This window comes from Ovis canadensis, chromosome 12, assembly GCF_042477335.2.
Source record: "Ovis canadensis isolate MfBH-ARS-UI-01 breed Bighorn chromosome 12, ARS-UI_OviCan_v2, whole genome shotgun sequence".
NCBI classification, from domain to species: Eukaryota; Metazoa; Chordata; class Mammalia; order Artiodactyla; family Bovidae; genus Ovis; species Ovis canadensis.
Genome location: NC_091256.1, coordinates 38093262 through 38118647, shown reverse-complemented (window position 1 = coordinate 38118647; position 25386 = coordinate 38093262). Strand labels below are relative to the sequence as shown.

The 25386-nt window shown below is 41.8% G+C and overlaps 1 protein-coding gene across 4 annotated transcripts in view; it reads right to left on the bottom strand.

Moving 5' to 3' along the window:
* Window positions 1–5807: 5807 nt before the first annotated feature.
* The window catches only part of LOC138416386 (peptidyl-prolyl cis-trans isomerase A-like), a 36602-nt gene continuing 17023 nt past the window's right edge, over window positions 5808–25386 (bottom strand). For 2 of the 4 annotated variants that reach the window (XM_069545436.1, XM_069545437.1), the window contains exon 2: window positions 5808–6557. In XM_069545436.1, coding sequence (XP_069401537.1) covers window positions 6027–6521 — 495 coding nt within the window. In that variant the 5' untranslated portion in view covers window positions 6522–6557 and the 3' untranslated portion in view covers window positions 5808–6026. Of the gene's footprint in view, window positions 6558–6981; window positions 7987–17886; window positions 18107–25386 lie in introns of those variants that run through there. The other 2 variants (XM_069545438.1, XM_069545435.1) reach the window with 2 other exon arrangements.

The window sequence follows — 25386 nt, the reverse complement described above, 5'->3', positions numbered from 1 at the left end:
CGGCACTGCAGGGGTTTCTCTACCGATGAGCCGCCAGGGAAGCCTGAAAAGGACATATAAATGAAAGGTTGTGCTGAACCACACAAAGACGCCGGGATTCTTGGCCTCCGGAGAAGAAGAATTCAATCCGGGGCCAGAGATGAAGCTTGATCGCTCAGAGCTTTTGTGTAATAAAGGTTTATTAAAGTATAAAGGAGATAGAGAAAGCTTCTGACATAGACATCAGAAGAGGGTAGAAAGAGTACCCGCTTGCCTAGTGTTAGCAATGGAATTATATACTTTCCAATGAATCCAAAGAGTGTCTGGAGGTTGTAAAGACCTCACCAGACCTACTCCCATAATTTAGATTTTAAGGTAACAGGCCTAGCCAGAAGGTTTAATCCAGAGACTGTCCTCAGGCAGGATACATTATTGTTATATAGACCTACTCCCATAATTTACATATTAAGATAACAGGATTAGCCAGAAGGTTTAATCCAGAGACTGTCCTCAGGCAGGATACATTATTGTTATATAATCCTAAGGATTGTAGAGGGAAAAAAAGTTTGTCCTTTCTTCCTCCTTGAGAATTCTAGACCACTCTCCCCTTGGCGATCCCTAGACTTCTGCCTAGGAAATGACTTTCTTATATATATGTATATAACTGAATTACTTTGCTATACAGAAGAAATCAACACAACATTGTAAATAAACTATATTTCATTTAAATAAATAAAGCGGTTCCAAACCATGCCATAACCATAACAATAAAGAAAGCTCCCAGGGTCTTTTTCAGATAGCCAAGTCTATCACAAGCATTATCCTGTCTAATATTCATAGCCATCTAGGAAATATAGCTTCTCCTGATTCTAGAGGTGGAGGGTAACGATGACTCCACAAGAAAATCTGACCCATGTTTTCTGACTCAAAGCATCACAATACATCACAGTATAATTGGTCAACTCCTACATTTATTGCAAATCAAGTTAAAATTCACACACCATTTTAAAGTATACCATTGGGTGGGGCTTTGTAGATTCACTGCTGCACGACCACCACCACTGACTCATTCCATGCGCCAGCAGATAGGAGATGTGAAAGTCCTTCCCCAGACCCACCCGTGGCCAATCAGCTCTTCCTCCTCAGGTAGATGGTAGTTGGCAGACTCCAGAAGACACAAGAGAGGAGACGATAGCAGACGTCCTGAGGAAGCAGAAGATAGGTACCCAGAAGAAGGGAAGGGCGTTGCTTGGTAACCACTGTGTCACTGCAGATCAGAGATGAACAAACTCCTGCAGCTGGAAGGACGAGGGCTGACTCTCTGGAATTACATGAGCTCTCCAGTAATTTTTCATTTCCCAGATGATGTCCACTCCACATGAAAAGAGCACACCCTACTGCTTAGCTGGTCTCTCTCTCCCCCATGGATATCTCACAAACATCTTCAACTTAACTAAACACAAATTTTCCATGTTTCTCCTCAAAGTCGGCTTCCTCCCTCCAACCGCTTCCCACTCCTCTTGTTCTCCAGACTCGCTGACCTCCTTTCGTCTCTTTGCCTCACCTGGCTCCTCTTGCACCACAGAATCTGCAAGGAGGCTCCCTCAGAGCCACAGTGTCTCCTCTAGGCTCTCTAGAGCACAGCTGCTCTAGGCATAGCTTCTTTGTGACAGTACACGCAGACTGTGATGAGTTCACTCATGTCTACAGCCAGCTGAACTAAAAACTCCACTAGAGCAGAGATCCTCTCTATTAGCCTCAGCTCTGTACCCCAGCACGTAGAACAAAGCCTGAAACTCAGCAGGGCAATAAATATTTGCTGAACAAATGAATTCAATTGGAGGAGGGAGGTACTATCTATCTATTTCAGTTCAGTTCAGTCGCTCAGTCATGTCCGACTCTTTGCGACCCCATGAATCGCAGGACGCCAGGCTTCCCTGTCCATCACCAACTCCCGGAGTTCACCCAAATATTGTCCACCGAGTCGGTGATGCCATCCAGCCATCTCATCCTCTGTCGTCCTCTTCTCCTCCTGCCCCCAATCCCTCCCAGCATCAGAGTCTTTTCCAATGAGTCAACTCTTTGCATGAGGTGGCCAAAGTACTGGAGTTTCAGCTTTAGCATCAGTCCTTCCAAAGAACACCCAGGGCTGATCTCCTTTAGAATGGACTGGTTGGATCTCCCTGCAGTCCAAGGGACTCTCAAGAGTCTTCTCCAACACCACAGTTCAAAAGCATCAATTCTTCGGTGCTCAGCTTTCTTCACAGTCCAACTCTCACATCCATACATGACCACAGGAAAAACCATAGCCTTGACTAGATAGACCTCAGTCAGCAAAGTAATGTCTCTGCTTTTGAATATGCTATCCAGGTTGATCATAACTTTCCTTCCAAGGAGTAAGCGTCTTTTAATTTCATGGCTACACTCACCATCTGCAGTGATTTTGGAGCCCCCAAGAATAAAGTCTGACACTGTTTTCACTGTTTCCTCATCTATTTCCCATGAAGTGATGGGACCGGATGCCATGATCTTCGTTTTCTGAATGTTGAGTTTTAAGCCAACTTTTTCACTCTCCACTTTCACTTCCATCAAGAGGGTTTTTAGCTCCTCTTCACTTTCTGCCATAAGGGTGGTGTCATCTGCATATCTGAGGTTATTGATATTTCTCCTAGCAATCTTGATTCCAGCTTGTGCTTCTTCCAGCTCAGCGTTTCTCATGATGTACTCTGCATATAAGTTAAATAAGCAGGGTGACAATATACAGCCTTGACATACTCCTTTTCCTATTTGGATCCAGCCTGTTGTTCCATGTCCAGTTCTGGAACAACTGGACAACAGTTGCTTCCTGACCTGCATACAGGTTTCTAAAGAGGCAGGTCAGGTGGTCTCATATTCCCATCTCTTGAAGAATTTTCCACAGTTTATTGTGATCCACACAGTCAAAGGCTTTGGCATAGTCAATAAAGGAGAAATAGATGTTTTTCTGGAATTCTCTTGCTTTTTCCATGATCCAGTGGATGTTGGCAATTTGATCTCTGGTTCCTCTGCCTTTTCTAAAACCTGCTTGAACTTCTGGAAGTTCACGGTTCACGTATTGCTGAAGCCTGGCTTGGAGAATTTTGAGCATTACTTTACTAGCATGTGAGATGAGCGCAATTGTGCAGTAGTTTGAGCATTCTGTGGCATTGCCTTTCTTTGGGATTGGAATGAAAACTGACCTTTTCCAGTCCTGTGGCCACTGCTGAGTTTTCCAAATTTGCTGGCATATTGAGTGTAGCACTTTCATAGCATCATCTTTCAGGATTTGAAACAGCTCAACTGGAATTCCATCACCTCCACTAGCTTTGTTCATAGTGATGCTTCCTAAGGCCCACTTGACTTCACATTCCAGGATGTCTGGCTCTAGGTGAGTGATCACACCATCGTGACTATCTGGGTCATGAAGATCTTTTTTGTACAGTTATTCTGTGTATTCTTGCCACCTCTTCTTAGTATTTCCTGAGGTATACTTGGCATTTAGCATTATGTTGGTTTCACATACACAACATAATGATTTGACTAGAATCACCACAATAAGGCCAGTTAACCTGTGTCATCATTGGTCATTGTTCAGCCGCTCAGTTGTGTCTGACTCTTTGAAACCCCAAGGACCATAGCTGCCAGGCTCCTCTGTCCATGGGATTCTTCAAGCAAAAGTCCTGGAGTAGGTTGCCGTTTCTTTCTCCAGAGGATCTTCCCAACCCAGGGATTGAACCCAGGTCTCCTGAAATTGCAGGTGGACTCTTTACTGTCTGAGCCACCAGAGAAATCTGCAAAGATGGCTGCTAGATGGCAAGCATTCTTCTCCTTGCTGAGTTCCCTCAGGGCTCACTGGCTCACATCTGTTGCTGTTGTTCACTCAGTCGTGTCTGACTCTGCCCACGGACTGCAGCACGCCAGGCTTCCCTGTCCTTCACTATTTCCCAGTTTTTGCTCAAACTTATGTCCGTTGAGTCGATGATGACATTCAACCATCTCATCCTCTGTCCCCCTCCTTCTCCTCCTGCCCTCAATCTTTCCCAGCATCATGATCTTTTCCAATGAGTTGGCTCTTCACATCAGGTAGCTAAAGTATTGAAGCTTCAACTTCAGCATCAATCCTTCCAATGAGTGTTCAGGGTTAATTTCCTTTACAATTGACTGGTTTGATCTCCCTGTTAACAAAAAAATAAGGTTTCTTCTCCTGTGATGATTAGGACTGAAACCCTAATAGCTCTCTAGAAGAAAGTTGCTGCATAAAGAACCTCAAAAGAGCCATAGGAGTTAAGCTATGAAGTCATCAAGCTAGTGACCGCATTGCTTCAACTTTGCAGAAACTTGGCAGGAATGGGTTCAAGAAAAAGGATTGTCAGGCAGTGTGTTAATTAGTGACTGCTTTCTGCTTTCAAAATGTAGGCTGAAGGAGGATCTGAATATGTGACACTGGCTACTCTCAGATATATATTCTCTCAGCCTAGTGGTCTCAGAGCACTGGAGGGACACAGAGATAAATTAGGAGGACTTAGCGTGCTAAGGAAATACCTGCGAAATTCATTCATTCTAATCACTCAGACTACATAGCGTGTCAAGGGGCTTGGTCATTTTGGAAATTCGGTATGAAAATGACATGAGATCTAATTTTCAAGTCCTTTTAGTCAATTTTATCAATAAAAGATGTGAAATACCAACTCTGCTGGTAAAATAGAAATTACCTGACCACGGCTTTTGAATCAACATCTGTGATAAGACATCCAAAAATCGACCCTGGTGACTTCTAAGACTAAAAACCTGAAGGGCACAATTACTGGTTTTACATTGTCCTTTCTCATCCAATGTGTTCAAGTTTATCGTCTATTAAAATACTGCAGTAACAACAGCTAATTTACATGGCATTTTGTTTCTGGGGTGGTGACAAGCACAAAGTAGAGTTACTGAAGGAATTCTGACCTGTCCTTTGCAGAATGGAGAGGAAGTATATGAGACCATAACTCGGGGGGCCAGAGGAGAAAGGAACTGCATTCTGTCCTTCCTCACTCTCCTGGTCTCCAACCCCCACATACAGCTTTAGACCAAAAACTACTGGGGAGGGCCAGGAGTGAGAGTGACCTGAATTAACTCTAATGCATGATGAAAGCAAATCATTCACAAATTATACTATAACATTAATAATCACTTGTGATACACCTTGTAACTCATCTGGACACCTGTTTGAGAAACTTAATGTGGAGTTGACTGCTTTCCTCAGGGGAAAAAAAGAAAAAAACGATACACTGGCTTACCAGTCCACATTTACACATTACCACTCTCTGCTAACAAACGGAGTAATTTAGCTTCCTTTCAACCTCTTTGTAGTTCTATCTCACTTAACATAATAACTATGTTCCTGGAAACCTGTGTGCATTTCATGTCTTGTAAATGGTACGGCACTTGAAAGGCACTAAGGGAGCTTCCTATTTAAAGGAATTCCAGGGACTTCCCCGGTGGCTCAGAGGCTAAGACTCTGAGCTCCCAAAGCAGGGGGCCCAGGTCCAATCCCTGGTCAGGGAACCAGATCCCACATGCTGCAACCAGGGATCCCGAATGCCACAACTAAGACCTGGTGCAGCCAAATTAGTTAATTAATTAATTAACAAAAAAAGTAAAGGAATTCCACATTAAGAAAATATCAGAACTAGAGCTACCAAGACTTTGTGGCAACATGAAAAATGCTTATGAGCCAGTGTTGAGGGAAAAAAAATAATCAAAATTGTGTGCACACTATGACTGCAATTTTTAAATAACATAGATGTACATATGATAAAATTTTGTGGTTTTTTTGACAGATAATTGTTTAATTTTTATTTCATAATCATAAATTTAACTTTGCAATCCAGCTAAACTTGGAGGGGGATAAGGAAAATATGGAATCCAAAGAACTGTAGCGAGAGCACAAAGATTATAGGATATTTCGAGCAGATGGGGTGAAGGGGTGCTCTCCTGAGCTACAGAAGGAATGGTCTGGTGGTTAAGTAAAACATAAGTCAAATTTATTAGATTTGTCCATAGTCAGCAATGGTGATCTTCTTGCTGGTCTTGCCGTTTCTGGACCCAAAGCGCTCCATGGCTTCCACAATATTCATGCCCTCTTTCACTTTGCCAAAGACCACATGCTTGCCATCCAACCACTCAGTCTTGGCAGTGCAAATGAAAAACTGGGAACCGTTTGTGTTGGGGCCAGCATTTGCCATGGACAAGATGCCAGGACCTGTATGCTTCAGAATGAAATTCTCATCATCAAATTTCTCGCCATAGATGGACTTGCCACCAGTACCATTATGGCGTGTGAAGTCACCACCCTGGCACATAAATCCCGGAATTATTCTGTGAAAGCAGGAACCTTGATAACCAAATCCTTTCTCTCCAGTGCTCAGAGCACGAAAGTTTTCTGCTGTCTTCGGGACTTTGTCTGCAAACAGCTCAAAAGAGACGCGGCCCAAGGGCTCACCGTCGACAGCGATGTCGAAGAACACAGTGGGGTTGACCATGGCTAGACAGCGAAGAAGGCTCCGGGGTGGCGGCGTCTGCAAGGCACCATATGATAAAATTTTGGAATGAAATTTACCAAAAATGATAATAGTTACATTAGGAGATGGGATATGAGTTATTTGTGTCTCATTCTGCTTTCCAAACTTTCTGGAATGATGTTTTTAAAACTAAAACTGTAAAGTAAAAGAAGTATGTGCTGAATCTCATTGATAGAGTTGAATAATTATTCAGTCATGCTCTCTACTTGGATCTTTTTATGGTGAACTTCACTTAAGTTCAGGAAAATCTGTATTTCAAACATTTTAAAACCAGTAATATTTCCCATTAAAATAAATCTTAGGGCTTTCTAAGTAGCTCAGTGGTAAAGAATCCTCCTGTCAAGCAGGAGACATGGGTTCAATCCCTGAGTAGGGAAGATCCCCTGGAGAAGGAAAGGGCAACCCACTCCAGTATTCTTGCCTGAGAAATCCCATGGACTGAGGAGACTGGCAGGTTACAGTCCATCGGGTCACAAAGAGTTGGACACAATTTAGTGACTAAACAACAGCAACAACAACAATCACATTAACTGACGAAAGTAATTTAACAAAATCCAATATCCATTTAACCAGCAAGTTAGGAATTGAGAGGAGCTACCTCAACCTGATAGAACATCTGCAAAAACAAAAAGAAGAAGAATTTTAAATCTAACAATTAGAACAACCTAAAGTCAATCAAAATTAAGATGTGAAGAAGAAAAATATTGGTAAACTAGAAAAGGACTGTTTCTCAATATGCAACTCCTTAAGCAGTTTTAGTGCACAGACAGGCAAAAACAGGACTCTCTCATCTTTGTGCTTTGTTCTATATGGGGAACCATCTGCTCCCCTCTCTACCTCCTACCCCAATGTTTACTTTTCATTATTTTTGCTAATAGCAGTCATATCCCTTCCTTGAGCCCTTGGGGCACACTGAAACTACATTCAGAGAAGCGTCCCAGTTCTCTCCAGCCACCACCAAAAATGTGCATAAACATACACACACATTCTCAATGTCAAACCTCAGGCAGGTTTGCTAAGGACAATTTTAAGAACCAAAAAGTGGCTTGTAAACTCCCTTTATGCTCTAGAAATATAAAATTTCCACATGTCTATTACATAAATCAGCCACCTACCCAACAACCTCTTTATTACCCACCATATTAAGTTGATATACATAAACTAACCAAATAACTTTCAACAAATTAATCCCTTTAAGCAAAATAAATAAATAGAAGGAAGATTTTACTAGTAGGCCTAAGATGCTCCTGTCAACTAGCAACAAACAAAACACATTTTGCAGGTTGAATTAAAGGCCCTAGGATGAATGCCCTCACTATGCACAGAAATCATTGACTAAATCCTTGTAAATTGATTAGACGGCTCACTCTCCTCCATTCTGATATTATTCGATGTTATAATAAAACAGTCGAAGTCATTCAGGCTTGTTATAAACAAGATGGTCTCTGCCTTTCTCTCAGGCCTAAAGGCCTCTGCCATAAACTCAGAAGAAAAATTGAAATTTTTGATAGTAACCTCAAAAACAGATTCAATAAAAACTGCAGCAGGTACTTTATTGATAGTACAATAAACAGACTCAAAAGTGCAGGCTTTCGCCCGGAGCTGACATCCACAGAAACATGTCTGTACCAAGGACTTCTTGCTTTCTAGTTTGGAAAAAGATGATCCTGTGAAAGCAGCCTACTTATCCTGAGATCGTGTTAAAAAAAAAAAAAGAATTGTGATTAAGTGAACTGATTTAACTGTAGTTAATGTTCTATTTTTGAGTAGATATATGAGAAAAAAATCCTTTTCTTTCTCTTTTATCTCTATCAGTTTAAAGTAGAGATACTTACATACTACATACTTTCATAAACTGGAACGAAACATTCTTTAAGTGGTGTATTATTCCAACATCCCTCCTTAAAATTCATGGGAAAAAAATTTTTTATGAAAATTCTCAGTATATATTTTCAATGTAAAAAAACCTAGAGAAACTTAAAAAGAGCGATTCTATAGACTATATTAATAGGCCTTATCTCCAGTACCCAAAACAATAGTAACAATGGTTCGATATTATTCAAAATGCTTTTACCAAATTCCTCTATTTTTTATAATCATGTAGTTATTTATTCAGGCTTAGTAAAAATTCATTCTCTTTCCTATAAGGTTTAACTGGATAAATCAAATTTGCAACAGTAAGGCTCAAATGTCATTTAATTACATAAGACAAGCTGCTACTAGGACCAAGGACTGTACTTTACAGGTTGAAGGGAGATGCATCCAAACAGTAATATGCCAGTAAATATTTAACATCCAGCTCACCAAAGGAAAAAACAAGCATTTGCCGATGTCTGTGGTGTAAACACTTCCATCATGGCCAATTTTAACATGACATCACTAAACATGGAGCTGGGAAGAGACATGTAATAACACACCATTATATAGTATTTTCATCACAGATGAACGGATAAAGAAGTTGTGGTATATGTTCAATATCTTATAATAAACTATAATGGAAAAGAATATGAAAAAGATTATATATATATGATTATGTTTGTATAACTGAATCACTTTTCTGTATACCAGAAAGTAACAGAACATTACAAATCAACTATACTTCAATTTTTAAAAGTAGCTTTCAAAAAGGTCATACAATAATTAGGAAGTGATAAGTTTTGAGTATTTATTACCACTGATTTAAATACAACCCATTTAATTATAAGTTACAAAGTTTAATTTCTGATAATGGCCATGTTTAATAAGCAGCTTCCAAAATTCCTATAAATTTAGCAGTGAGCTCTCATGAGCCAGCATGAACCAATTCCAGTATACCATGCTCAGGAAACTGTCCTGGAACTTATTCTATGGTTTAAAAACTATGAGCTTTTTAGGTAATAAAGAATTTCCTAGCAGGTCAGGAATTTGACAAACCCGAGTGTTGCAGACAGAGAGACCCTTCAGTTCAGTTCAGTTCAGTCGTTCAGTCATGTCCGACTCTTTGCAACCCCATGAATCGCAGCACGCCATGCCTCCCTGTCCATCACCATCTCCCAGAATTCACTCAGACTCATGTCCATCGAGTCCGTGATGCCATCCAGCCATCTCATCCTCTGTCGTCCCCTTCTCCTCCTGCCCCCAATCCCTCCCAGCATCAGAGTCTTTTCCAATGAGTCAACTCTTCGCATGAGGGGGCCAAAGTACTGGAGTTTCAGCTTTAGCATCATTCCTTCCAAAGAAATCCCAGGGCTGATCTCCTTCAGAATGGACTGGTTGGATCTCCTTGCAGTCCAAGGGACTCTCAAGAGTCTTCTCCAACATCACAGAGAGACCCTTACAGGCTACTAAACAGGTAAACCTCATAGAAACAAATAGGAAGGTCTTTGTTCCTTAGCTCAATAGATGAGCTGATAAAGGCAATAAAATAATTCTGATACCTAAAAGTAAATTATAACTGTAGAGGAGTTACAAGTTAATTCTTAAACCAGAACTGCTCCAGTTTTATTAATATATAACAAGGATGTCTTTGTATATTAACATCTCTTATATACTATATAAATAAAACCAGTTAAATAAAACAAATCAAATGAGTTACATTGAATCAGATAATCTCTAAACAATTTATGAGGTCAAATCTGCATGTGAGTGAGACTTGACCATAAAGAATCCCAGAGACAAAACACACACACACACACACACACACACACACACACACAAACACACATACACACATACAAAACATGGTCACTGTATACACTTCTAGTCCTCAAAATATGAAACCTTGAATATTTCCTATGAGTCACTGCCTACCTAACAAAAATGTCTCTATACCTAACTTTTCTAATATCAGTGTCTGAAGATATATCTTGTCCTTTGTAAAAGTCATGCAAGAAAACTACTATTTTTCTACCATAGACACACTGACAGTAAACTCTGTGATTTGGTAATTTTTTTCCTTTAAACATCTGCTGCATTTTTCTTATTTGATAAACCTATTTTTCTAAAGCCTAGTGTACTCATTTGTTCAGTTGTGTCCAACTCTCTGTGACCCCATGAACTATAGCCCGCCAGGCTCCTCTGCCCATGGATTTTCCAGGTAAAAATACTGGAACGGGTTGCCATTTTCTTCTCCAAGGGATCTTCCAGACCCAGAGATGGAACCTGCATCTCTTGCATCTCCTACATTGGCAGGTGAATTCTTTACCCCTGGGAGGCCACCTGGGAAGCCTCTCTAAAGCTTAGAGTCCCTTGCAAACCTCTTCTTAAGTAAAGTTCTTTTCTCTCCTAAATGCTTTTGTCTCTGAGTCTTTGTTTGACAATAACTTGCTTATTTGTCCCTGTGTTTTTTGGTCCTACCTACCTATCTAGTCACGGCCATGTGGTGCCTATTAGACCAAACTTCTCATGGAAAACAAATATAAACTGAGCTAAATATACAAGCAACTATCTGATGATATTGAAGAGCAACTAAGAACAGGTAGATACTGAAAGGGAGTCAACACTTGGATGAAGAGAAAAGCACTGATGAGTTTCCATTTTTTATCCTGAGAGAAGGCCTCAAATTGCAATGCAATGCAGCTAGAAATCAAAGAAAAATTCAAAATCTTACTAGCTGGTAAAACCAGAGTCTGAGGGAAACACAGCTGCTGGAAAGCAAAGGGAGAAATCCTAAAAAGTAGCAAGCCAGGAAAGAGGGGACCTGAATCATGTGTATAAATTCTAGCCAGATCTCTGGCTGAGGTTGAAGCTATACATGTGTGAGGCCCACTTCAAGCAGAAGACTGAAAGAACTGAGCAGAAATTTGAGCCACCATCCACAGCAAGGAAGATAAAGTTTACAGTTTGAAATCAGCCAAGTTAACTGATTACTATTAAAAAAAGAAAAACTACTCTTCATGGGAACATAGCAGAATTCAGAATCTCTATAACATATCATTCACAACATTCAGGACACAGTTCAAAATTACTTAACAGTCAAAGAAAATAGGAAGACATTACCTATTCTCAGAAAAAAAGAATCAATGAAAGTCAATCCTGAAATGATTCATGTATTGAAATTAGTAGATAAGAGTTATAAAACAATTATTATATCTTAAGTTCAAGGACACAGAGGAAAATATGCTAGTAATGAAAGAAAAACTAAGAAGTATCAACAGGTTACTAGAAGCCATAGAAAAGGACTAATAATAAATTCTGGAATTTAAAAATATACATTTGAAATGTTAAAAAATTACCCATTGGTGGAGAAGGAAATGGCAATTTCCCAGTATTCTTGCCTGGGAAATCCCATGGACAGAGAAGCCTGGTGGAGTCTAGTCCTTGGAGTCACAAAAGAGTCAGATATGCCTTAGCAACTAAACAACAATAATAACATACCATACTTACAAGTAAATTCCAGATAGATTAAAAATTTTAATGTAAAAAGTAAAGGTATAATATTAGACTAAACTAAAAAATTACTGAATGGGCTTAACAGCAGAATAAAAATAACAAGAAAGAGCCAGTGAACTTGAAGAAAGATTAATAGATTAATTATATATTAATAATCTGAAGCACAGAAGAAAAAAATAATTGAAATAATTAAGAGAACTTCAGGAACCTGTGGGACATTATCAAAAGATTTGTCATATACAACTAGAGTCCCATAAGGAGAAGAATAAAATAAAGCAGACAAAATACTTGAGGAAATAATAACCAAACATTTCCCATAATTGTTATATCCCCAGCTAGACCATAAGCTCAATGAAAGCAAGGAATTGAGTTGTACCTCTTTATTAATCCACATAGCACCTAACAAAGGCTGCATAGTGGGTTCTCAATTAATACATATTTATACATTCAGCATCAAGAATGATTATTTATCGAGTGCCTGCTGTCTGTAAAGCATGATGAAAGGTGCTACAGACACAAATATGCTTTAGTTACAGCCACTGTACTTAATGAAGAAAATTTTGAAAAAGATAAAAGAGAGAAGCCTCAATTGTTTTGAAGAAGGGTTTCCAATGGCTCCTGTTTTTCATTTTTCCCTAGGCAATTCATCTAACTTGCTTACTGTACTCCCTGCTAAAAGGAGAATCAGTTCAGTTCAGTTGCTCAGTCGTGTCCGACTCTTTGCAACCCCATGAACAGCAGCACACCAGGCCTCCCTGTCCATCACCAACTCCCGGAGTTCACTCAAACTCACGTCCATCGAGTCAGTGATGCCATCCAGCCATCTCATCCTCTGTCATCCACTTCTCCTCCTAACCCCAATCCCTCCCAGCATCAGAGTCTTTTCCAATGAGTCAACTCTTTGCATGAGGTGGCCAAAGTATTGGAGTTTCAGCTTCAGCATCATTCCTTCCAATGAACACCCAGGACTGATCTCCTGGAGATCAAAAGAAGAATATAACATTGTATATCCAGAGTGAGAGGGGTTACATTCCAGAGCCTGTTCAAACAGTCCTATTCTCCCCAACTTGGTTCAATTAGGACAAACAGGGGCGATACTTCTGTACAATTTTCACTAATTTTTTTTTACATTTGCCTCTAGCTTTCAGGCAGAACTTACGTCCTCTAGACACTTGGTCAGTAAGGACATATTTTTATACCTCAGCAAAATATGGGAGGAAACAGCTAAGAAAGAAAATTTCTACACTTTGGGAAGAATACACAGAAATGTGCATACCTCTCCAGAACCTGGAGTGTATAAGATCAAAAGAATTAGGTGTGCATATGTTTGTGTGTGTGAGAGAGAGAGAACACTGAGAGAGACAAAGTAGGACTCAACATTCCTTTCTCTGTGTGAAAGCTTGAAGCACTTCACTCAGTTTGTTTAAAAACTATCTACTAACAGTCTGTGATTCTGAAAGCCAGTCTATCCACAAATAAACTCAGCAAAACACCACAACAGAGATGCCCTGGTCTGATATGCTCATTTCAAGTATGACCATCTATGTAAGGACATGGTTTGGGGCACAAAGCCCAAACCTAGATGCCTGGAACCATGAATTTAGTAAACCCCCTTAAAATGAGCTGTTGGAAATGTCTTGTTTCTGTTAAAAAATAGAACTCACTCATAAAGATATAAGCAGAAATTAGATTTCGGTATGTTTGCAGGAGCCTCTGAGTCCAGGAAGTGGCATTTATGACTTTGGTTATGAATCTGTCTGTGACTTTAGTCAGTATTTTAGTCTCTCTGGTGCCTATTTAGTCAGTCGACTGGGGATAACACTCTTTGCTATCCATTTTACAACACTGCTACATCTGTCATGATCATAATAGCTGTCATTTATCGAGTTACTACTATGCATCAGACACTGGGATAAGCGCTCTGCTTGCATTATTTGCAATCCTGACAGTAATCCTGAAGATGGGTGTTATTCAATTTACAGATGATGATGCTGACTCTCCAAGAGGTTTAGCAACTTTGGAAAAGTCACACCAACTAGTAAGTACTGGTGTCAGGATTCTCTCAGATACCTTTCACTACATTACGCTAGTTTGCTTTTTTTTTTTTTTTTTTGCTAGTTTGCTTTTATTCCTTAAGCATAGTTGAAATATAAAGAACACTTGAGGTATATATATATACTTACATGGAAAAAAGGGAAGGAACTTAGGAAATGTATTCCAGGAGTGTAAACCTAGACTGAATATAAGACATGGCCTAAATCAACCAGAGGCTAGAAACAAATCACAGAGCAAAGGCAACAGGCTGCACTTAAGGACTGTGCATAAAACATAAAGGGAAAGGGTAACTGAGATGCTAGCAGTTATCACCTGGAACTCACTGGAGGCTCTTAGTTTTCATGTTGCATGCATCCTACCTGGGATAAAAACCAACAGTCCTACACACATACACACACACACACACACACACACACACACACACACACACACACACCCCACAAGACAAAATGGGTTATGCAGCTCTCTACCACATGATATCTAATGTAACCTGAAAATAAGTCTCAATGCTTGCAAATCAGAAGCATTAGAATAATAAAGCTTCTACATCAACTATACCACAATTTTAAAAAGAAAAAAAAACTTTTTTTAAAGAAAAATACAATTTCACAAGTTAATGATTGTTGATTGGTATGTGGAACTATCCATTGTATCAGTCTCGCTGTCTTTTTGCAGGCTTAAAATTTTCCATAATTAAAGTTTTAAAAGAAAGAAAGGTGTGAAATGAAGGGAAAGGAAGAAAAGAGGAAAAGAAAGAATAGCCGTCTTCCTGAGATGGAAGAAGAGTGATGTGTGAAAACAAAGAAACTCTGATTTTAAAATGACTTAAGAAAGAACTTCTTTCCCCCAGTTCAACAATAGTCGTAGGATTTCAAGAGAACAAAACTCAGGAAAGAAAGGAAAAGATCCTCCTGTTAAAACCTGAAAGTGTTTTTACAAGAAATGTAGGACTCTAAATCACCAAGAAAAGCCAGTATCTTGGAAAATACACCAGAGTGACCCAATACAGAAGAGCTGAGAATGAGTACGCAAGGAGTTCATGAGAAAAGGGCAAGTTTTTAACAGAGAACTGTTCCCAATGAACATAACTGCACCTAAGAACAAAGTCCAAAATATTAAGAAATATTAATATATTTGTATATATATCAAAAATATATCTATAGTGACATCTCAGGGAGCCAGTCTGTTTAGGCACTTATCAAGGCTTCCACATATTCATTTTGCCCTGGTTGATCCTGTTGTTTGCTGCCATTGGCATGAGACGGTCAACTGTGGCTGTTACCTCCTTTCGTTCAATCCTAGCTTATAAACCAGTGATTCCCAAACTTCAAGTTAAGACAGATTGTTTATTTGATTTGGTGGAACTTGTTCTTTTCCTCCCTAAAGGAAAAAAGCTGTACGATGTTTTAAAAAACTAAGCAAAAATAACAGTTCTGATAATTAATTAAAATATTTTTCAATATTAATAAAAATACATAAACACTCAGCACTCAAAATGGTGAAACTAACAATGTCTGGCATTCAGTCAAAGATTACCAGACACAGAAAGAAACAGAAAAAACTTACTCTTAAAGAGAATGATAAGTCAAAATAAGCTGAGCCAGAACTGACCCAGAGGTTTTGTGTCCAAAGATGTAAAAATAATGATAATAGTTGTATTATATATGTTCAGAATTTTAGTTAACACATGAAAGATATTTTTAAAGACTCAGCTAACTTCTAGACACCCATAAATCAATGGAACAGAATAAAGAGCCTAGAAATAAAACCATGCATATTTTGTCAATTAATTTATGACAAAAAAGCAAAAATGCAAAATGGAGAGAGAATAGTCTCTTCAAAAAGTGGTAATGGGAAAACTGGATAGCTACACAAAAAGAATGACTGGACCACTATCTCACATCATACACAAAAATCAACTCAAAATGAATTGAAGACATAAATTTAAGACCTGAAACCATAAAATTTCTGGAAGAAAACATGGGACATAAGCTCTTTGACATCACTCTTGGCAATGACCTTTTGGATTTGATGCCAAAAGCAAAAGCAAAAATAAAAATGGAACTACATCAAACTAAAAAGTTCCTGCACAGGAAAAGGAACAATCAACAAAATTAAAAGGTAACCTACAGAATGGGAGAAAATAAGAGCATGAAATATACATGACTCCTTGTGCACTGTCAGTGGGAATGTAAATTGGTGCACCCATTACAGGACACAGTATGGAAACTCCATAAAAATTAAAAATAAAAATAAAAAATTCTTTAAATAGAAAAAATTAAAAATAGAACTACTATGCTCTATCAATTCCACTCTGGGTATATGTTGTTGTTGTTGTTGTTGCTGTTCAGTGGCTACGTCCTATCCTACTCTTTGCGACCCCATGGACTACAGCAGGCCAGGCTCCCCTGTCCTTTACCATCTCCCGAAGTTTGCTCAGATTCATGACCAATGAGTCGGTGATGCTATCTAACCATCTCATCCTCTGCTGCCCCCTTCTCCTTATGCGTTCAATCTTTCCCAGCATCAGGGTCTTTTCCTATGAATCGGTTCTTCACATCAGGTGGCCAAAGTATTGGATCCTCAGCTTCAGCATCAGCCCTTCATGAATATTCAAGGTTGATTTCCCTTAGGATTGACTAGTTTGATCTTCTTGCTGTCCAAGAGACTCTCCAGAGTCTTCTCCAGCACCACAGCTCAAAAGCATCAATTCTTCACTGCTCAACCTTCTTTATGATCCAACTTTTACATCTGTACATGACTACTGGAAAAACCATAGCTTTGACTATATGGACTTTTATGTGTCCAGGTGGCCCTAGTGAAAAAGAACCCACCTGCCAATGCAGAAGACATAAGAGATGTGGGTTTGATCCCTGGGTTGGGGAGGTCTCCTGGAGGAGGAAATGGCAACCTACTCCAGTATTCTTGCCTGGAGAATCCCATGGACAGAGGAGCCTGGTGGGCTATAGTTCATTGGGTTGCAAAGAGTTGGACATGACTGAAGCGACTTAGCAGGCAGGCATAGGGACCTTTGTTGGCAAAGTGATGTCCCTGCTTTTTGATATGCAGTCTAGGTTTGTCATAGTTTTTCTGATAAAATAGATAACTAATGAGAACCTTGTATAGCACAGAGAACTCCACTCAATGCTCAATGGTGACCTAAAAAAAGGGGATATATCTATGTATATAGCCAATTCGTTTCACTGTACTGCAGAAATGAACACAACATTGTACATCAACTATACTCCAAAAAATCAATTAAAAAATAAATGGATGTAGTTTATGGTATGTCAATTATACCTTGATAAACTGACTTTTAAGATGACTCAGAGATCAAAAAATACATGGGTCATCTGACACTAACAAGCTCACCATGCTAGTGGGCAGGGGAACTGAACCAAGGGCCTCAACCCAGCTTTCTCTGAGCTCAGTGCCAGAGTTTTTTACGAGCTCCAAATGTGTTTTGGTTTTGTTTTGTTTTGTTGCCACGCTGGGCAGCCTGCAGGACATTGGGTCTCTAACCACGACTGAACCCAGGCCACAACAGTGAAAGCATCAAGTCCTAGCACTGAACCACCAGGGAATTCCCCATTCGTCCATCTTACAAAGGCAATGCCTGGTTTTCCCCTCTGTGTCCTTAGGAGCCTCCCTCACTGCTCTCCACATATTTAAACTGAAACTAAGGCAACCAAATACGTGCTTCTGAAACTCCACTCCACTGTGAGGAACACTTAAAATCAGTAATTTAAGAACAATAGCCCAACCAGATCTATATTACTATGTGCAGAGTCCTACCAGAGGAACAACCCCTAGCCCCAGAGATTCAATCTGTGTTATTTCTGTTCTTTATTAAGAACTATTTGCCCCCATGCAATAGTATAGATGAGAAACAAGGAAACACCTGGTTATCACAGAGGGTCGCTATTATCTGTTACCACGAAGTTTGGCTTCATATAAGAAAGTCCAGTCGTTCATGTAGGTGGGTTTCTTTTCTCACTTTATTGAGAGTAAAGCAGTCAACTGTTTTGGCAGCTCCATGAAGTCACCAGGCTCTCAGCCTTCTTCTGTCTCCCCAAGCACGTGTTTTCTATCCTCAAGGTCACATGGTGTTGGCTGGAGAGCTTTGATCTGAGCAGGAGGAGGAAGGAAGGAGGAAAAGAGAGGTACCTTGATTTTCCAGGAAGGTAGAAGGTGGGGACTACCTTGAGGAAGGAGAGGTGGGTCACCAAGAGTGATCCAGGAATGCCTGACTTTGGAAGTCAAAAGATGGTGGACACTCGGGTCAATCCTGAGACAGCACTTATGCTGTCTTGCACCTTGAGGGACTCCTAAAAGAGTTCATCACTAGACCATCCACTGCTTAAGATTCAAGCTCCCAATGCAGGGGACATGGATTCAATCCCTGGTGAGGGAACTAAGATCCTGCATGCCACATGGTGGGGCCAAAAATAAAAAAAGAGTTAATCACTGGAGCTGAAAAATGTTCTCTGGGTATAAAGACCAATACTTGAGTGCAGTGCTGAGATTTTCTTTCCCTGAAGAGCTGCTTTGAAAGAGCTCCACTCCTGTGTCCTGGTCCTGATTCCACCCTCAGGGACCACATGACAAGCGCAGGCAGGAACTCTCTCCTCCCTGGAGATCAGACCTGGCCCTGGGAGACTTCCCTGGGGCTGTGCCCTGAACACCTTGCAACTTCCTCTGCGGTCACCCAGTCACCCAGTGTTTCTGGGCTGCTGGCTGGTAAGCTGGGTGAATGGGCACAGTCATGCGAGAGGAGTGTTTGCTGTCCAGAGCACATACTTGGAAAGTGGCTACGTGCAACACACGTGCCCTCATGAAGGCACGTTATCATGAGCGGGAGTGGTGGGAAAGCGGTGGGAGGTGTGTTCAAGAGCAGAAGGCAATGCTGGTGCTGCTCAGTAAGAGGCACAGAGAAGCTAGTCAAAAGGTGACGGCTTTTGTCAGACCGGGCGCTCCTGCCAGCCAGGCCCAGGCCACATCTGCCCCCAGCCCACTTCTCTGGGGTTAAAATCTGGGGAGCTTTTGCCCCGCACCTCAACGGGCCTCGCCTCACACACCTGGTGAAGTTTAGCTCTGGGTGCCTTACACCTGTGAGGCGTCAGAAACTCAAATGAGTGGTTGACTCTCCAACTGGAGCCCCACCGCGGAGCACGACCTCGGGGAGCGGGCAGCCCACACCTGGCAGGATGGCTGCTTCCTTCACTACTGTGACCACCAACGTGCATGCCTCCTAAGTCGCCTCAGTCATGCTGGACTCTTTGTGACCCTATGGACTGTACCCCGCCAGGTTCCTCTGTCCATGAGATTTCCCAAGCAAGAATACTGGAGTGGGTTGCCGAGCCCTCCTCCAAGGGACCTTCCCGACCCAGGGATCAGACATGCATCTCTTATGTCACCTGCATTGGCAGTCAGGTTCTTTACCACTTGCGCCACCAGGGAAGCCCGTGACCATCAAGGGAGAGGGGAATTTTTCCCTGCTTCAGCACTCCGGCCATTCGGCTCCCCAGGACCGGCCTCTGCTCAGCTGCTGGGCTCCCCCACCACCAACAGTGAACAAGATCAGAGGGAGGCCAGCCATACTCCACGCCCTCCAAACACATGAAAGCACTACAGGTCCCTGGACACAAAACCAGGAGAGGGTCGGAGCCCTGGAGGGGAATATCCTGGACTTCCGGGCCTCCTGCCCAAGTGGGGTCCTCCAGCCACACTCAGAGTAACCCTTCCTTCCCGCTTAAAATCGATTTCAGACATAACTAGTGGGTGTAAAGTAAATAAGTTCCCCCTCCCCTCCAAACCTAGCTTCACTCCAAGGACTGTAACATGCAGTTTGGGGTATGTCTTTACAGAAATGTTTTATACAAGTGTATTCTGTTAAATGCATTCTCAAGAATTTTACTCATAAATAATTCAATTAGTAAGACTAACTAAGGTATAAAGTATATCTTATTTACATTGAAATTGGAACCGGAAAAACAAAAACTTAAAAGTAATCAGAAGACTGTCGATCCTCCCAGAGTGCAGTTTTTGAAGTGACCACCAGGTGTCAGAGTTATCAATAATATTCCCCGAATTACAACTGGAAAGTTACAGGATGGGGAAAGTGCTTGGCTGGAAAATGAGATGCTGAGATTCCCCAAACAAGATTATTTGGCCCTTTGGCCCAATATTTTGTCTACTTAGGGCTCCGTAGGGAGACAGTAAAGGGAGCAGCAGGAAAGAAATCTTACGTTCTCTCCCCACAGACTGCCACTCACAGACTGCCACTCAGGTGAGCACGCTTGGATCTTCAGAGCTCCGAGTGCTGGTGAATTTCACAGGGGAAATGTGAAAATGGCTGGGCGGAGTTGGGCCTCCTCCCTTTGTGAGGCTACTTTGGGAATCCAAGGCCATCTCCCCTCTCCTCAGTAGGAGACCAGAGGATGGTGATCACCAGAGGACACACAGGAGGCCACATCAGCTGTGGCCATCTTCATTTTAAAAGGGAAAACCCACTTCTGCGTCAGGAGCTCTTCCTATCTAACCTTGAACACCATGGTCTCTTATTCACTTCCAGTTTGGCCTCCTCGCATATATTTCCTTTACCAGAACTGATGGTGGAGCCTGTTGGCTGTCCTCTAGAGCTGCTGGCCTAGAAAACATGCACCCGCCCACGCTTGAGAGCACAGGGCGGGGCGTCTGCCACCAAAGTCTTCAGGCTGTTGCCCAGGGTTAGTTACACGCTTCCTCTAGGGGCCCAGCCACCTCGCTGGCACCACCCACCCGGCTCTAGTGGAGTCAACATACTGTGGAGGACTCCAGCTGATGCTCATGGCAAGCATTACCCTTCTTGGATTCACCAACTCAGCCAAAAGGGGATGTTGAGGCAGTTACAACACAGACTTGTAGGAGGAGGGGATGATGGCCAAGGCTCCTCTTCCCTGGGAGACGACAGCTGAAGAGTGTCAGAAAGCAAGGAGAACCCTTGCCACGTGTCCCTGTTGGCACTCGTCTAGGCTGTTCCTTGGACCACATCCCATTTCTGGCCGTGGATCCAGGCAAGGGTTCAGACCCACTACACACTGGGGCTTGTCATGGGTGGACCTTTACTGTGAAGCGATGCCAAGCTTGTGGGAGAAGGTGGTGTAAGGAGAGGGGAGAAGGTAAGAAGTTGTCAAGATTTCATGGACAATGTTATTGGTATGAAAATACTTCTCCAGACTTGTGATTTCCATGAATTCAGACAGGAAGATTAAGGGGACTATTTTGGGGTGGGTGGAGGGGTACAAGTAGCATGCAGAATCCTAGTGCCCAAACCAGGGACTGAATGGAGTCCCCCTGCACAGACAGCGCAGAGTGTTAGCCACTGGACCACCAGGGAATTCTAAGGGGAGTTTTCATGTGATTTGAGTGACATCATCTGCTAAATTGGTACATCCTATGTAGGCCACATGAAGCAACAGTAATTATATAAGTCACTATACACCTTAAATGCTATATACATAATTTAAAATGATACACCTGTGGTGCCACAGACATAATAAAAATGCCAGTTATTATTAAAACATAAGTAGTGTCCATATTCAAATATGACCATGCATTATGTTTGATGTTTCAAACAGAATATACAAGCCAAATGCTTCTTTTAAAAACAAAAAGGGATAAAGCCGTGTTTGTATTGGGATCCATGTTAATTTGCCATGACAAGTACATTAACTGTTGCTTTGATGTGGCAACACTGGTATGGCAATTGAAGGGATTTTTTTTTCCATTATCCTATTACATATGCTATAAGAGGGATGGAACAAAAAGAATCTCTCATAATGCTAACCACAGCCTGACTGTTTCAAAGGCAAGGTTCTCCAGACTGAGCCAAGGGAAGGGACCCTTCCCTTCCTAAGGGAGCTCCACCCTAATCTACTCAGGGTTTATCAACCTCAGGAGGCCCCACTCACTGTGGCTCCTGGACAATCCTGGACCCACTATGTTCCTGTAAGTCAAAGAACCTCCCCTAGCCATGAAAAGTCTGGCTGTCCATCACATGCTCTACTTGTGATGGATACTCGAGCCACTTAAGCGACAACGCTGTCACAAGCCCAGAAGAGATTTCTCACAGTTAAGGCATATCTTGAGATCCCCAGACTTCAAGGTTCTCTGGAAAAGGCACAACCAATGGTGCCCCCTGAACTGGGGAAAAAAAGGATTTCAGGCCCCTGCCTCCCCAATGCCTGCTCACCACCTGCCCCCTCCAGGGTGATCATGCTTTGTGTAGGTAAGTCAGAGAGGAGTTGTGTGTAGATATTCTGATGACAGTGACTCCTCCCTTGACTTAATCCTTTCAAGCCCTGCAACTCAGCCAGGCAAGAGGCCTGATTCATAATCTCCTCACCAGTACGGCAAGGCTGTTTCCCTTCGATAAAGCGAGCAAGGAAATTGTTGATGTGGACACACAAAAATAGATTTCCTGAATCAGATGTGAATTTGGGTGCAGAGTAAGGCCAAGCTAAAGGCTCAAACTCACTGACCATAATTATCCCTCCCATAGGGCAACAGCCTTCCTTACCTGCAGCCAGGCAGCTTCTGAGGCAGTGCTGAACAGCCAAACCTGTCGAAACCTCAGAGGAAACATTCCTCACCAGGCCTCCCAGCCCAAGCTTCAGAGGACAGGGCACCAGAAAGGTAAACAGACTAAGCCAATAGCAACAAGAGAGAACTGGTTCTCCTGCTCTCAAGATGGTTCATGACACTTCAATTAAGTTCAACACAATATAGCTGAATTATTTTTAACCTTTTATGGAGCCTCTTGGCTTCACAAACCAAATGTTTGTTGGTAAAGTTGAAGGATAGCTAGAAGCAGAGACCAGAAAAAAAGAAAGAAATCACGAGGAGAAATGAGCCTTTTATTCAAGAAATCATCAGTGTGGTACACTTTGGGTGTTGCTTATTTGTCATTGATTTCTCAGAATAATATAGCACATTTCCTTTAAGCAATTTCACGGTTATCCCAGCAAATGGGAAAGGAATCCTCGGTTCTGACTTTCTCAGTATCTCTGTTGCCTTGAATATCAGCTCACAGCTGAACAGTTCAACATATTCCTGCCTAAAGTTAATATGAAGAGTTCTTAATGCACAGCCTTTTGGACAACTTGACTTACTCACTGTCTAAGCAGACTAATCTCACATTTAATAGCTCTGCCATGGGGCAAAGCGAGAGAAGGGTCCCTTTTCCTTTCTCTGTTCCGCTTTTCTTCTTGGCCCCATGCTACAAAAATCTCTTTTCAAAACTTGTCAAGGGTATTCTGTAACCTCACTGAAAAAATGTATCCAAAGTTTTTCTGATATGGTATCAGAGTTTAGCACAAGAGTTGCAACTTCTAATGCCTTATAGGTTCCAAACAGATTTGTTTTATAGTATCTTGAGCTGTATTCTTTGGCCTTGAAACACTTTGCTTTTTAAAATATCCATTCTGGAACTTCCCTGGCGGTCCAGTGGTTAAGACTTTGCTTGCCAATGCAGGGTGTGATTCCTGATTGGGGAATGAGGGTCCCACATGCCATGGGGTGTGGCAAAAAAAAAAAATTTGTAATCCATTCTTCTTGAAATATGGCCCACTTTTAATAGATAGGTGGGGCATGAGAAATAGCTCTCTTTCCTCTTAATTCTCCTATCAGAAATACAGCAGCTCACAATGGACCATAAATGGCAGCTGACAGTCAATTTCAGTGTTTGAGAGATAATAAGGACTAGTGCAGACTGTAGTAAACTGGAGACCACATGACCTGTATAAAGGAAGAAGCCACTGCTGCTACCAACAGCCAGTCCTGCAAGAGTATGGACTCAAGTCTTTCTGGAGAAACCAGAAACCCAGATTCTGATGTGTAATCTCCCAATTTTAAAATATGAACTACCAGTTTAAAAAAACTCATCAGTTCACCATTTTGCTATCTCCCTTCAGTGATTAAAGGCAGTATGACTGGGAACAGAAAAGCCACCATGGAAGCCAGGAACCCAAGACTGTCAGACCTAGTCTGACACCAACCCACCGTCTATCCCTGGGCAAGACACCTAACACCGCAGTTAATTTGTCTCAAAGGCTTAGAGGTCCAAGAATCCTTTTAATCCTAAATTATTACACTGTGTATTTAAGTAAGTTTTCTAGATGGTCAATTCCACGAAGAACAACCAGAAACATAATTAAAGCGCGGGGGGTGGGGGTGGGGTGGGGACACGCACACACACACACACACACACACACAAACCAGATCATTGTGCCATAGCAGGGCCTATTATGCTGTCTAGACATGGCCTTGATGTGGCCAAGCCACTTGGTTAATAAAACCACAAAGAATGTGAACACTTCTATCAGGCCTGATCGCCTATATCATAGCCACCCACCCACTGGGGAAGATGAAACTTGTATATCACCATTTCTGTGGCAGGGAGCACCTGTCTGTAAAACAGAACTCTCTTGGCCCTTTTGAACCCAAACCCAGGGTTTTCAGGAAACATTTTGAGCTGGAAAATAAAGCTGGCCAGCAGGCTGCCCTGAGCCACGACTCCTGATTTTCAAGTTCATGCTCAGCCTACCTGCGATGAAATTTGGAGTTGCCACATCAGGGCTTTCGGCATGAGCCAACTGTACTCAGAACAGCTCTTGTTATGTAACCTTCGGCCACGGCCCACATGTGTACATGAGCACATGCTCACCCTGTACAAAAGCACACAGATCTTCAGATACAGCTTTTTTTGTTTCAGTTACAGGAAGGGAGTAAAAAACATTAAGCTGGAAAATAATGAGGGATGGGTAAAGTAAAGGCCCTTTCCCACTGGAAAGGTTAAAAAATAGGCAAATTTCAGAGCAGATAAAAGTCCACATTCTTGTGGCTATATTAACTGTATGGCTTGGGCAAACTGAAGGCTCCAAGAAGAGAAAGCCAAGTGGATTACAACTGGGCAGTTTCTTCACACAGGCCATCTTGACATGGACAGCTTGGCTTCCAGTGAAGTGGGGAGGCACCTACATTCCTAAGTGCTTTTGTGCATCAGGTGTGAACAGCAGGGCCTTTTTATTTTGCTATTTGTAGCTGCCAATAAGTATCTAGTATGATTTAAAGAACCTTTGACTCCTAAACCAGCTATGACCTATGGCTTCAGTTCTGCCTGCTGCAGACACTTTCCTTACTGTGCCCTGATATTGCCCTGGCTTTAGGTAACCAGTGTTTGTTCTAAGTCAGCTTGTTCTTACCCTAAGGCCTTTGTATTATCTGTTCCCTCTTCTTGGAATGCTCTTTACCCTGATCTCCACAAGGTAGTTCATTCAGGCCTCAGCCTGCAGGCTGTCGCTCGGAAAGGCCCTCTCTGGCGGTCCACAGAATCCACCCACGCATTCTGTGTCACGTGACC